The sequence below is a fragment of the Garra rufa genome, chromosome 3 (assembly GCF_049309525.1).
Source record: "Garra rufa chromosome 3, GarRuf1.0, whole genome shotgun sequence".
Classification (NCBI taxonomy): domain Eukaryota; kingdom Metazoa; phylum Chordata; class Actinopteri; order Cypriniformes; family Cyprinidae; genus Garra; species Garra rufa.
This window is the reverse complement of record NC_133363.1, coordinates 67,636,039-67,651,181: the sequence shown is the minus strand read 5'-3', so window position 1 is coordinate 67,651,181 and position 15,143 is coordinate 67,636,039. Positions and strand designations below refer to the sequence as shown.

General features: G+C 37.2%; 1 protein-coding gene across 3 annotated transcripts in view; it reads right to left on the bottom strand.

Moving 5' to 3' along the window:
- vcla (vinculin a) overlaps positions 1-14,274 on the bottom strand; it is a 58,651-nt gene extending 44,377 nt beyond the window's left edge. For all 3 annotated transcript variants that reach the window (XM_073837467.1, XM_073837469.1, XM_073837468.1), the window contains exons 1-5: positions 14,209-14,274; positions 11,434-11,584; positions 5,768-5,876; positions 2,516-2,638; positions 1,993-2,153 (exon numbers count right to left, since the gene is read on the bottom strand). In XM_073837467.1, coding sequence (XP_073693568.1) covers positions 1,993-2,153; positions 2,516-2,638; positions 5,768-5,876; positions 11,434-11,584; positions 14,209-14,240 — 576 coding nt within the window. In that variant the 5' untranslated portion in view covers positions 14,241-14,274. The remainder of the gene's footprint in view (positions 1-1,992; positions 2,154-2,515; positions 2,639-5,767; positions 5,877-11,433; positions 11,585-14,208) is intronic.
- Positions 14,275-15,143: the final 869 nt, after the last annotated feature.

Below are 15,143 nucleotides of genomic sequence, written 5' to 3'. Positions count from 1 at the left end.
TGCACCATTATTTAACGGCTATAAAAAGCATGTCTTAAAGGAGTAGTTCACTTTCAGAACAAAAATGTACAGATAATGTACTCACCCCCTTGTCATCCAAGATGTTCATGTCTTTCTTTCTTCAGTCGTAAGAAAATTATGTTTTTTGAGTAAAACATTTCAGGATTTCTTGCCATATAATGGACTTCTATGGTGCCCCCGAGTTTGAACTTCCAAAATGCAGCTTCAAGGGGCTCTAAACGATCACAGACGAGGAAAAAAGGGTTTTATCTAGCGAAACAATTGGTTATTTTCAAAAAAAAAAAAAAATTACAATTTATATACTTTTTAACCTCAAATGGTTGTCTTGTCTAGCTCGGCAAGACGAGTTGAGATTAAAAAGTATACAAGTTGTAAATGTAATAAGACCCTTCTTCCTCGGCTGGGATCATTTAGAGCCCTTTTGAAGCTGCATTTAAACTGCATTTTGGAAGTTCAAACTCGGGGGCACCATAGAAGTCCACTATATGGAGAGAAATCCTGAAATGTTTTCCTCAAAAAACACCATTTTTTTTATGAAAGAAAGACATGAACATCTTGGATGACAAGGGGGTGAGTATTATCTGTAAATTTTTGTTCTGAAAGTGAACTACTCCTTTAAAGCAGGCCTAATTTGCACTGCTCTTGGTAGATTGCGCTGGTCATTATGGAAAAGATCTGGCTGTGTCTGTGTTCTTTAATGTGCGCATTGTCAGTAAATCACAAAAATATTAAGCAGCACAACTGTTTTTAACATATAATAATAAGAAATGTTTCTTGAGCAACAAATCAGCATAATAGATTTCTGAAAGATCAGATATATTACAGTAAAAAAGAGATGAGACTTGTTTTCAAAACATAAAAAAAACATTTAAAAAATCTTTTGAACAGTTGTGTATGTCAGAGTGGATCATCTGCATGCTTAACATTATAAAGTATAACATTTAAAGTACAAAATTTATAAAAATCTAGTCTAGAAATAATCTAGAAATATACAAGTTGTTAATGAGAACAGAGGGACATCATCTTTGCTGATGTTTTGCTGTAATTCCTACTTCACAATGACTTCACATTGTTCTTTATTTAATAAAAAAAAATATATATATATATATATATATATATATATTTTTTTTTTTTTTTTTTTTTTTTTTTTAAATCACGCCGAAAGTTTGAGGCATTACCCTTAGAAGTCTTTTTCTTGATGGAGAAAATTAATAGGATTTTTACTTTTACTTCACTCCCACTGTCACATTCACAGTTTTTAACATAGTTGATTGAAAATTGTTCACCCAAAAATGAAAATTCTGTCATGAAATCCGAGAGTTTTCCAACCCTGCATAAACAGCAACGCAACTGACAGGTTCAAGGCCCAGAAATGTAGTAAGGACATTTTTAAAATAGTCCATGTGACATCAGTGGCTCAACCTTAATTTTATGAAGCTATGAGGAATAATTTTTGTGCACAAAGACTTAAATTAAATGAAAGACTTTATTCAACAATTTCTTCTCTTCCGTGTCAGTCTTCAATGCATATTCACAGAATATCAGCTCCTGCGTCAGCAGCACCACACACATGCATTGTACTCTCCTGAATGTGTGACAAAGACTGATGCAGAAGAGAAGAATTTGTTCAATAAAGTCATTATTTTTGTTTTTTTAACACAAAAAGTTGGACCACTGATGTCACTTTGACTATTTTACCTTACTACCTTCTGGGCCTTCTGCTGTCTATGCAGGTTCAGAAAGCTCTTGGATTTCATTAAAAATATCTTAATTTGTGTTCCAAAGATGAATGAAGGTCTTACAAGTTTGGAACGACACAAGGGTGAATAACTAATGACAGAATTGTCATTTTTTGGTGAACTATCACTTTAACTTATCTGACCCATTGAAGCCAACATAGCTTGGTGTAACCGTTTAAGGTGGGGTTGTAGAATGGCATGTATGTGTGTTAAAGAATGATAAAGCTCATACTTTGTTGGCCCAGGCATCCTCATCCCATGAAGTGAGTTGCAGCACTCTGATTATCTCGTTGATCTCGGCACTCATCTTCTCAAACGTGTAGTTTCTGTTCTTCAAGGCCTCCTCCACACCATGACTCTTAGTGCATTTGGTTGTCACAAAGATTTTAATGGCTGATGGGTATAAAAAACAGTTTTGTTAGTCCATCCTTTTATCATCTAAAACTGTTGCACAAATCAAGATCGGTTTACATTTGATGTGTCCAAAAATCAAGCAACTAATTATCACCATATGTGTAGGCATATTTGCAAACACAGACATTAAAAGCCTTTCTGCCTGTGCAGATGAGCTGCCATCAACCTGGCTATTTATTGCTGAGCCAACAGCAGAAAGCCAACTGGATGAAGGGAAAAATCTATCCCTCCCCGCAAGGCGGTTAAATGGCTCCAATTATCAGTGTTGCCATATCAACGGGCTGGCACACAGAGACCGCACACGACACGCACACACACACAGCGGTTCGCTGGTCTCTCACCTGATATAAGCACGGGCAACAGTTCCTTCACTGTGTTCATGGAGGTGACCAGCATCACACGGTGCTCTTGGTGTGTCAGCTCCTGTTGCCGCTCGTCTATCATCTTTGCCATTTTCGTCATGCCTAACAAATTCATACATTAACACAGTGATGATGTAGAGGTCAAAAATGGATGTTCATTTTGAGATTTGCTAAAATTACATTTAACAATGTAATTACATTAGTTTTTTAAAGATTAAGTGAGCATGATGTCAACAAGGGTAATCTATGTGCAAATGCGCATTTAAACATTCAAAACAGGTTGCTGTCTATGAGGGGTCAGAAAGGCCTTTGGATTTTATAAAAAATATCTTAATTTGTGTTCTGAAGGTGAACAAAGGTCTTATGAGTTTGGAAAGACATGAGGGTGAGTAATTAATGACAGAATTTTCATTTTTGGGTGAACTTTCCGTGTAATTTTTTTTGATAGTTTTTTTCAGAACATACAGTGAGGAAAAAAATTATTTGATCCACTGCTGATTTTGTTCGTTTGCCCACTGACAGAAATTATCAGTCTATAATTTTAATTGTAGGTTTATTTTAACAGTGAGAGACAGAATAACAACAAAAAATACTGAAAAATGCATTTCAAAAAAGTTATAAATTGATTTGCATTTAAGTGAAATAAGTATTTGATCCCCTATCAATCAGCAAGATGTCTGGCTCCCAGGTGTCTTTTATACAGGTCATCTGAGACTCCCTTTAAGGGAGCTGAGACTCCCTTTAAGAAAGTGCTCCTAATCTCAGTTTGTTACCTGTATAAAAGACACCTGTCCACAGAAACAATCAATCAATCAGATTCCAAACTCTCCACCATGACCAAGACCAAAAAACTGTCCAAGGATGTCAAGGGCAAGAATGTAGACCTACACAAGACTGGAATGGGCTACAAGACACTCGCCAAGCAGCTTGGTGAGAAGGTGACAACAGTTGGTGTGATTATTCTCAAATGGATGAAACGCAAAATAACTGTCAATCTCCCTCGGTTTGGGGCTCCATGCAAGATCTCACCTTGTGGAGTTTCAATGATCATGAGAACGGTGAGGAATTGGCCCAGATCTACACAGGAGGATCTTGTCAATGATCTCAAGGCAACTGGGACCATACTCACCAAGAAAACAATTGATAACACACTACTCCTTGAAGGACTGAAATCCTGCAGTGTCTGCAAGGTCCCCCTGCTCAAGAAAGCACATGTACAGGCCCGTCTAAAGTTTGCCAACAAACATCTGAATGATTCAGAGGAGAACTGAGTGAAAGTGTTGTGGTCAGATAAGACCAAAATCAAGCTCTTTGGCATCAACTCAACTCGCTGTGTTTGAAGGAGGAGGAATGCTGCCTGTGACCCCAAGAACACCATCCCCACGTCAAACATGTAGGTGAAAACATTTTGCTTTGGGGGTGTTTTTCTGCTAAGGGGACAGAACCGCATCAAAGGGACAATGGACGGGGCCACGTAATGTCATATCTTGGATGAGAACCTCCTTCCCTCATTGAAAATGGGTCGTGGATGGGTATTCCAGCATGACAATGACCCAAAACACACACCAAAGAAACAAAGGATTGGCTCAAGAAGAAGCACATTAAAGGGATGGTTCGGAGTAGAATTGACTTCATTGCTATGCACTCCGAAGCCCATGTAAATACCCCATCCGAAGCTTCTTTTTACCTTAGTCAAACATTTATGGAGATATTAGAGTTTTTCTAATTGCTTGTTACAGGAGTGAATGGTACATGTGATGTATCTCGTAAATTGCACCACTAAACGTGCAAGTAATCTTACCAAACTTGTACAGTAGTGTAAATAGGTTATGTACTCACAAAACGCTGCATCGGAACATTTGTAAGTCCACCATGAGTGTTTTAAAAACACGTTTTACCCGATCCCTATTAGTCTCAAAAACTACAAATGGCGACACGTCGACGTCACGTCTCTGGTTTGAAAAAAGCACGTAAAAGTCCTCCTACAAGTTGACATGCACACAGATGTAGTAGGAGGACTTTTACGTGCTTTTTTCAAACCAGGGAAGCGACGTCGACTTGTAGTTTCTGAGACTAGTAGTTCTCGGGTAAAACGTGTTTTTAAAACACTCATGGTGGACTTACAAATGTTCTGATGCAGTGTTTTGTGAGTACATAACCTATTTACACTACTGTACAAGTTTGGTAAGATTACTTGCACGTTTAGTGGTGCAATTTACGAGATACATCACATGTACCATTCACTCCTGTAACAAGCAATTCGAAAAACTCTAATATCTCCATAAATGTTCGACTAAGGTAAAAAAAAACTTCGGATGGGGTATTAAGATGGGCTTCGGAGTGCATAGCAATGAAGTCAATTCTACTCCGAACCATCCCTTTAAGGTCTTGGAGTGGCCTAGCCAGTCTCCAGACCTTAATCCCATAGAAAATCTGTGGAGGGAGCTGAAGGTTATAGTTGCCAAACATCAGCCTCGAAACCTTAATGACTTGGAGAGGATCTGCAAAGAGAAGTGGGACAAAAGCCCTCCTGAGATGTGTGCAAACCTGCTGGCTACTACAAGAAATCTCTGACCTCTGTGAATGCCAACAAGGGTTTTGCCACCAAGTACTAAGTCATGTTTTGTGAAGGGGTCAAATATTTATTTCACTCATTAAAATGCAAATCAATTTATAACTTTTTTGAAATGCGTTTTTCTGGATTTGTTTTGTTATTCTGTCTCTTACCGTTCAAACATAGACTGATAATTTGTTTGTCAGTGGGAAAACGTACAAAATCAGCAAGGGATCAAATCATTTTTTCCTCACTGTACAGTCTTGAAAAAAACTTTTTCAATAGCTCATGCCATACATTAAGTACAAATAAAAGTGAGGAAAACAGCCTGATCAAGGCCACTAGCAACTGAAAATGCCTTACATAAATAGAAATTCTTCCTTCAAAAACACCCTACCGCCTAATAAAAACAGCTGAAGAGGAGATATATAACAAATAATCAGTTTTTCATGGTCATTCAATCATTCAAAGAGTGTGATCTTTAAAAAACAAAAAAAGCTAACAAAAACATTTGAAAATAAACATTCAAACATAATAACAGTGAATTATATTCATGTAAATAGTCTCTTCCAACTGTCCACTTGCCAGAGTTAAACAGTGTCAACTTTAAATTCATAAATTCAAATCAGAATGAAATTAAACCTCTTCCAAAAAAGTAACAAGGGCATTCAAAGTACCAGGTCCCAGGTTTTTAGTGTAAGTGATCAAATCCTCCATGGTTTCCACAACCTCTGCAACCGTCAGGTACTCCAATATGCCTTTACACACCCGGATAATTTTACGCACCTTAAAAATACACAAAAGAAAAAGACACATTTAGACACAGTGACATACATTTTGGCATAATGCTTTTATTTAAAGCAACTTACAGTGCACTCAAGCTACACATTTTATCAGTACAAACATTTCCTGGGAATCAAACCAATGACCTTTACGTTGTCAGTGCCATGCTTTACCACTTCCCATAGGACTAAAGGGCTAGTTCACCCAAAAATGAAAATTAGCCCATTATTTACTCACCCTCAAGGCATCCTAGGTGTATATGACTTCCTTCTTTCAGACGAATGCAATCAGAGTAATATTAAAAATTGTTCTGGCTCCTTAAAGCTTTACAATGCAATGAGCAGATGTTTCTTTTCATTAGTCTAAAACAAGTCCAATAAACTGCATCCATCCATAATAAAAAGTGCCTCACATGGCTCCAGGGGTGAATAAAAGACTCCTGTAGCAAATCGATGCGTTTTTGTGAGAAAAATATCCATATTTAAAACATAATAATCACTTTTTTCAAGCTTGCGTTAACAGTTGTACACGAAAGCCACTCCGGACAAGGATTCGTAAAGAAAAATCTCGATAGAAGCCTAGAGGAGACTGGCTTTCCTTTGCTAAAGTCAGGAGACTTTGTCTCCTTTGCTTCTGTAAATAAACGTTGGTTTTCAAGAGAGACACACAGGCACATGCTCTACGCCGACGTCCTACGTCATCCGGCCGGAGCTGCTTCCATGTACAACTGTTAGCACAAGTTAGATTAAAATGATTATTACATTTTAAATATGGATATTTTTCTTACAAAAATGCATCGACTCACTACAAGAGGCCTTTATTCACCCCCCAGAGCCATGTGAGGCATTTTTTATTATGATGGATGAGCTTTATTGCACTCGTTTTGGACCGATGAAGAAAAAACACCCGTCCATCGCATTATAAAGCTTGAAGAAGCCAGAACAATTTTTAATATAACTCTGAATGCATTCGTCTGAAAGAACAAAGTCATATACAGTCGTGGCCAAAAATTTTGAGAATTACATAAATATTGGAAATTGGAATAGTTGCTGCTTAAGTTTTTATAATAGCAATTTGCATATACTCCAGAATGTTATGAAGAGTGATCAGATGAATTGCATAGTCCTTCTTTGCCATGAAAATTAACTTAATCCCGAAAAAAACTTTCCACTGCATTGTTAAGAAGGCTTCGGGGTGTCCAAAAAAGTCCAGCAAGCGCCAGGATCGTCTCCTAAAGAGGATTCAGCTGCGGGATCGGAGTGCCACCAGTGCAGAGCTTGCTCAGGAATGGCAGCAGGCAGGTGTGAGCGCATCTGCACGCACAGTGAGGCCAAGACTTTTGGAAGATGGCCTGGTGTCAAGAAGGGCATCAAAGAAGCCACTTCTCTCCAAAAAAAACATCAGGGACAGATTGATCTTCTGCAAAAAAGTATGGCGAATGGACTGCTGAGGACTGGGGCAAAGTCATATTCTCCGATGAAGCCTCTTTCCGATTGTTTGGGGCATCTGCAAAAAGGCTTGTCTGGAGAAGAAAAGGTGAGCGCTACCATCAGTCCTGTGTCATGCCAACAGTAAAGCATCCTGAGACCATTCATGTGTGGGGTTGCTTCTCATCCAAGGGAGTGGGCTCACTCACAATTTTGTCCAAAAACACAGCCATGAATAAAGAATGGTACCAAAACACCCTCCAACAGCAACTTCTTCCAACAATCCAACAACAGTTTGGTGAAGAACAATGCATTTTCCAGCACGATGGAGCACCGTGCCATAAGGCAAAAGTGATAACTAAGTGGCTCGGGGACCAAAACGTTGAAATTTTGGGTCCATGGCCTGGAAACTCCCCAGTTCTTAAAACTTGTGGTCAATCCTCAAGAGACGGGTGCACAAACAAAAACCCACTAATTCTGACAAACTCCAAGAAGTGATTATGAAAGAATGGGTTGCTATCAGTCAGGATTTGGCCCAGAAGTTGATTGAGAGCATGCCCAGTCGAACTGCAGAGGTCCTGAAAAAGAAGGGCCAACACTGCAAATACTGACTCTTTGCATAAATATCATGTAATTGTCGATAAAAGCCTTTGAAACGTATGAAGTGCTTGTAATTATATTTCAGTACATCACAGAAACAACTGAAACAAAGATCTAAAAGCAGTTGAGCAGCAAACTTTGTGAAAACTAATATTTGTGTCATTCTCAAAACTTTTGGCCACGACTGTACACCTAGGATGCCTTGAGGGTGAGTAAATAATGGGCTAATTTTCATTTTTGGGTGAACTAACCTTTAATGTTTTTTTGTTTTTTTGCGGGTTTTGATACGAACAAGCAGACCCACAAGATATAGTACCATAACATCATGCTTACTCAATGCCCTGTGAACAACACAGCTTCTTGAGAAAGATGATAGCAGCACTATTAATAGAGTTCAGAGTAAGCTTTCACCACAAACCGATGATCTAATATCTTGCCAGCAGATGTACATACACACCACAAAACACAATCTGTGCTCTCTTGGAAATGTTTATTTTAATTCTACCTGTTAGAATAGGAGTTATTATATAATAGTACAGTAGCCATTGGCACTAAATCTGCACATGTTCTTATTGGTTTAAGGAGCATTTTTGGTTCTAAATACATATTACAAGCCAATTTACACTGTGCTGCTGGGTTCATATCTTGTCTTGTGATGAGAAATCTTGTGACCCACAGAAGCAGAGACATCAAAAGTAACTTGTGCTGAGAGAAGACACACTGTGTGCGAGGCGGCTCACTCAGATCATGTGCTTCGTGTGAGCTCCATTACGCTGCGCCCACACGGCAGCTCACAGGGGAGGCTGGATATGTGGAGCACGGCACATTAAGACCGTAAGTTACAACGCATGATAAGGGACTGTGTGTTTAATGTTGTTAGGCCAGAAGAAAAGACTTTTTTGTAAAGATGATCCAAAGAATTCAAATTCAGGATGTGCCCTGAACTGATTATTATTCGACAGAAAGACAGAAATATTTTACAAATCCAATTTGCTTTATTTCAAATTCAGATTAAATAAACTATATGAGTATTTGGCACAGGATCTTTCACAAATCTAACAAGGTTGAAAATAAAAGCACACAACCAACCGTCAGATAATCAACAGTATATATCACTTTTCAGGAAATTGCTTGCTTGGTTAAGATAACAATCTTGCTTTCAGTCAAAACCCTCTTTCGAAATCTAATATGACACTTTCCAGAGAAAATGCACACTAAAAAGCAAAGTGTTAGATTTGTCAGTCTCACAAAGCAGGGCTTTGGAGGAGAACACAGTCTGTCACTGTCGACTGCCAGGTTCAGCATCTGAAAAATTGCCAAATTTGACCAAAAAAAAACAAAAAAAACAAGAGTACTGTGCACTTTACAATCACACATTTCCTTTCAAATGGCACAACATTTTATAGCAAATATAAAAACGCTATGAAACAGTCAAGTGTAAATAGAGTATTACCAAAGAGAGTAATATCTAAAACGTAATTTTTATAGCTGTACTGGGCAACGCTGTTAAAATTCTACGTTCACATGCCCTGAGAATAATAGCTTTGTAGGACTATACATTATTTGGATAGTTTAAAAAAAAACTTTTAAATCTGATTCTGTTGCATAGAACTGATTAAAAATAATATATTGGTATTAGGACTGGCCAATATGGCCAAAATGTATATCACAATATATTTCTTAATTACGTTTGATACAATATAATTCCGATACTGATATGAACAATATTTTAAAAAAGCCCCAGAAAAACTGGCAAGAGCGCCCTCAACAGACGTCTGTACCTACAAACTTGTGAAAAATAAATTTGCCAAGTCTATGAAACTTCCTCCTATAAAATAAAAATGGTAATGTTCACCTTTTATTTGTGTTTAGCCTTCATACAAACAAAACAAGACAGCCTGTTCCCTTCAAAGATACATTCATACAAAAACACCTGTGCCGCGTTTTGACTTTGAAACATGCAGTACTCATGTTTATTCAACAAAGTCAAACTGTCAGAAATAAATGTTGTAATATAATATATTGTAATACTGCAATGCAAAGCTGAATTTTTAGCAGCCATTACTCCAGTCTTGACTGTCTGATGATTCATCAGAAATTAGTCTAATATGCACGATTTGCTACTCAAAAACATTTTTGATTATTATTAACCCTCTGTGAGTGTGCACAAATAAAATTACACACTTTACAGTTTCCAATGATGTATATCTCTAATTTGTATGACTGAAACCGACAGAGCATTTTTAGTGTCTTTTGCGCTGATCTTAAAAAAAATGAGCAGGTATCGCCGGCGATACAGCCGTCCCCAGGGAGTTAATAATAATCAAAAATGTTTTTGGGTAGCAAATCGTGCATATTAGACTCATTTCTGATGAAACATCAGACAGTCAAGACTGGAGTAATGGCTGCTAAAAATTCAGCTTTGCATTGCAGTATTACAATATATTAACATAAAAAAAAGTTGAAAACAGTTGTGGTGATTGATATTTTGGTTGAAACCATAATACATTTTGGGGGGGATTTTTAAATAAAAACTTCATAGGAATACAATTTATCTGAAATCTTTTGCAAGATTATAAATGTCTTTACTGTCACTTTTGGTCAATTCAATGCATCCTTTCTTAGGGTGAGCATACGTGCCATTTTTGGTGTACACTTTCTAGACAAGATTTCTATATTCCCTAAAATATTGAAGTTTTCTAGTTTTCATACTTGCTGAAGGTCATGTCCAATCTAAAAGTAGTTTGACCAATAACATGCAGGCATTGTAGATAATCGACCAATCCTGGCGCATTAAAGGGTGGGATCTACAGAGAATGCAGAAAATATACAGAGAATAGAACAGAAAAGAACAGTCATATTCAACATACTGAATAAATAAGATTTCCATTGATGTATGGTTTGTTAGGATAGGACAATATTTGGCCGAGATATAACTATTTAAACAACTGGAATCTGAGGGTGCAAAAAATCTAAATATTGAGAAAATCGCCTTCAAAGTTGTCCAAATTAAGTTCTTAGCATTGCATATTACTAATCAAAAATTAAGTTTTGATATATTTACAATAAGGGAATTTACAAAATATCTTCATGGAACATGATCTTTACTTAATCTCCTAATGATTTTTGGCATAAAAGAAAAATCGATCATTTTGATCCATGCAATGTATTTTTAGCTATTGCTACAAATATACCCATGCTATTTAAGACTGGTTTTGTGGTCCAGGGTCACACATTAGGTGTGTTTGACTTGAAGCGGTGCTGTGCAGACTGATCATTGTATGACATTAAAGTAGCGTGAGAGCAATTCTAAAGCATATGGAGCCGTCTGCTCTCTATAGCTCTTATGGTACTTAGGTGTCATACAACATCAATCTGCATAGCGCAAACAGCCAAAATGTAGTTATTTCAGGCAATATAAAAATCCTGGCCAGGACATGTCCCCGAAAAAAGGCACATATGGTCTCATTTATTTTTATGAAAGTTTATCAGCCTTGAATCATCATCAAAACAGCCCTCAATCCCATTCATACCTCTGCTTCGTCAAAGGTCAGAAGCAGGTCTGAAGTGCCTGAGAGGATTCCCCGCGAGCCATCAATGAGGTAATCACGGGCCGGGACAGAGTACGGGTCTGTCCTCAACATGTAAGCTGCTTCCACCAGCTTTGCACAGGCGTTTTCCACCCTGAGAAACAAAAAGAAACATCACGTCTCAGTAAACTTGTTTGTAAAACTTAGCTTTTCTCGTACTGTATGAATCTATACATATCTATAATGGCCTGCACTATTAAAAACGCTCAGTAAAAAAAAAGAAAAACTACACATTTGACTCAAACAGGTGACATTACTAATTGACTTAATTGCAATTAAATCAACAGCCCACTCAAGATTATTTAACACTCAGTTCCCAGAAATGAGAGCAGTAGACAACACCAAAGCTTTCCAGCAAGTAGTGTAAAATCTTCCCTCAGACTGGATAACACTGTATTAATAGAAATTAAAGCACGTCCCAGTCGCCCCGCAGCCCACGGGAGAGCGGAATGATGACGTGTTCTGGAGGAGGTCTCTCTCTTCATCGTTATTCTGCGGTGGAGACCCAGACTTACGCAGACACCTCCCTGTATGAGGCACCACCCGGGTGACAGTGCTTACAACACAGCCTATATATAGAGAGCTTCACATTTCCTGTCAGCAACCACATGTGTGCTGATTGATGAGCCCTGTGCCAGCTTGTGTTTATGGTGCCAAATGTGTCAGCAAAGGCTTTGCTGTGTTTAACTGAGCCCATCTGCCCAGCCATTTCAAATAGATACAGATTCATACAGATACGCACACTTCATCATCCGCCAAGCCTGATCGAGTCTAATTGCTTTGAAAGGTAATAGCACACCTCTGCTTGATACGCAGCACAATTTGAGATATCATTCAGAAGCAAGCTAAAAGCTTATTTTAATTAACGATAAGCAATAAAAACAGTGAATCTGGTCTTAGCAAACACCACTAATAACTGTAAACATTTCTTCTAAATTTAGCCTCCATCTGTTTGTCCAACTAAATTTGGACTTGCTTGTTATGAATGGCCATATCACAGTTTGTAATTCCGGTTTGTCATTTATTTCACATTTGTACAATCTTTTGAAAAATGATTCCCTTCTGGAGCCCGATTAGTGAGCCAGAAGCGCCGTGCAGAGTCCATATGGACCTGTCAACTCCACTGTTGCTCTGAGGACACTTTATACGCCATTACGTGTGCATGAGGTCTTACAAATCTATATACATTTATCTATATAATATAAAGTATATTATACACAAAAATAATAATAATTTTTATTATATTAATTATTTTTTTAAATGAAAAAACTCTTTCTTCTTATATTTATACATACAGTTTAAGTCAAAAGTTTACATACACCTTGCAGAATCTGCAAAATGTTAATTCTTTTACCAAAATAAGAGGGATCATACAAAATGCATGTTATTTTTTAGGTAGTACTGACCTGAAAAAGCTATTTCACATAAAAGACTAAAAAAAAAATAGTTGAATTTATAAAAATGACCCTGTTCAAAAAATTTCATGCACTTGATTCTTAATACTGTGTTGTTACTTGAATGATCTACAGAATGAAAAAACAATGCATTAAGAGCCAGGGGTGAAAACTTTTTAAATTTGAAGATCAGGATAAATTTAAATTTTTGTCTTCTGGGGAACATCTATCTTCTGTAGCTTCTGAAGGACAGTACTAAATGAAACAAATATGATGTTTAGGCAAAATAAGAAAATGTACACATCATTTTGTTCAAAAGTTTACATCCCTGGCTCTTAATGTCTTGTTTTTCCTTCTGAAGCATCAGTGAGTGTTTGAACATTCTGTAATAGTTACATATGAGTCCCTCAATTGTCCTTGTCATTGTTGGAAAGGGTTCCAATGCACAAAAATGTCTTAATCCAGTTCTCTCCTCTTCTCTCTGTAATTTCTTGCCATTTTTCCACTTTCAAAATTTTTTTTATACATTTATATTTTATTTTTAAATATAGTATAAAATATATAACATTTATTCAATGGTTAATTTTCATGTTTTATGCAATTTTAATACAGATATTAATTACATCTTAAAACATTTAATATATAATATATTCTCTTCTTTTGTTGCAATTCATCTCCTAACTCTCCTTGTCAAAAAAAAGGGCATTAAAAAAAGAAATTTGCAATTTTCTGGACTTTTTACACTTTAAGGTCTTTGTGTTCTCTGTGACTTTCTGACTTTTTTAAGAGTGAGAAAAAAGATGGTGAAAGACAGACACAAACAGACAGTGTGCATCAATATTGAACAGATTCAATACCAACTGCTCCATCTGCATCAGCTGCCAAGACACCACTTCACACAGTCGGAAAGACACTAGGGAGAGCAGTCATATAGTTTTTGCTTAGACTTATCAATAATGCATCGTAAGCTTTAGCAGTGAGGGGATGACTCAGCCACTGACAGCAAGCAATCGCACTAAAAGAACAAGTCCTGCAAGACCTTATTTAACCTCCATCACACTGTATATTATTCCAAGCTTTTTTCAAGGTCAATACACATCAAAGACCCAAAACTTACAGGTATCTAAAAACAGGAAGAGCAAAAAGCTTTAGATGTTTGGACAATCGTTTTATAATCTATAATCACTTTAAACTTCTCTTGACAAATTAAAGGCACATGCTTTGTTAATCCTGTGCAATGAGCGTGTGTGTGTTCAGGTTGATTAGAACTGATGTAGGTTCACATGACAAGCGCCTGGAGAGAAACAGGAAACACAGGTCTTACTTAATGAAGGCCGGAGGCATGTCTCTCTTCATAATCTTGTCTTCTGTGGTCTGTACCGTCTCCTTCCCCACCTGAGAACACATGTAAAACAAGCTTGTTTACAAGATGCATAATGAGACCATTAAATGCATTTCTGTTTTTCTGACACCAGCCTCCAGTCAAAAAGGTTATGTACACTCATAGGGAAAAGCTTCAGCCCTTCAAGCAGACCAGATTGACACAGCTTGTGAATGGGGTCGCTCTGAGTGTCTGGACACAATAAGGGTCTGTGTGTCTTGGATGAGCCCTGAGGCTGATCTACCACTCACTGTCTGGGAGGCTGCCAATACTTCCAACTGTCCAATATGAAACAACAACCCATGCAGCTCATCTGCCATTACCACACCCAGTTATTGATAATTTCCAGAATGAACACACTGGAAAAGATGCAATCAACACATCTAAAAAACATGTCAAATAAATGAGAAACAAAACAAAAAATTAACCAGACCAAAATAGAACTAACAAAAACCAAAACAAACCAAGCCAAGCCAAACCAAACTAAAATAAAACAAACAAAAACCAATCCAATGAACCAAAACAAAAGCAAAACCAAACCAACCCCAAACGAACCAAAACAAAACATAAAGCGAACCAAAACCAAAAATGAACTGAACCAAAACAAAAGCTAAACCAAGGCAAAATGAACCAACACGAAACAAAACAAAAAAGTGACTGAAACAGAACAAAAATGGACTGAACCAAAACAAAAGCCAAAACTAACTAAAACCAAAACAAACAAAAGTCAAACCAAGCCTAAATGAACCAAACCTAAGCAAACAAAAACAAAGATGAACCAAGCTAAAACAAAACAAACAAAAACCAAACCAAGCCAAAATGAACCAAAACAAAACCAAACTAAAATGAACCAAAACAAAACAACAAGTGAACTAAAA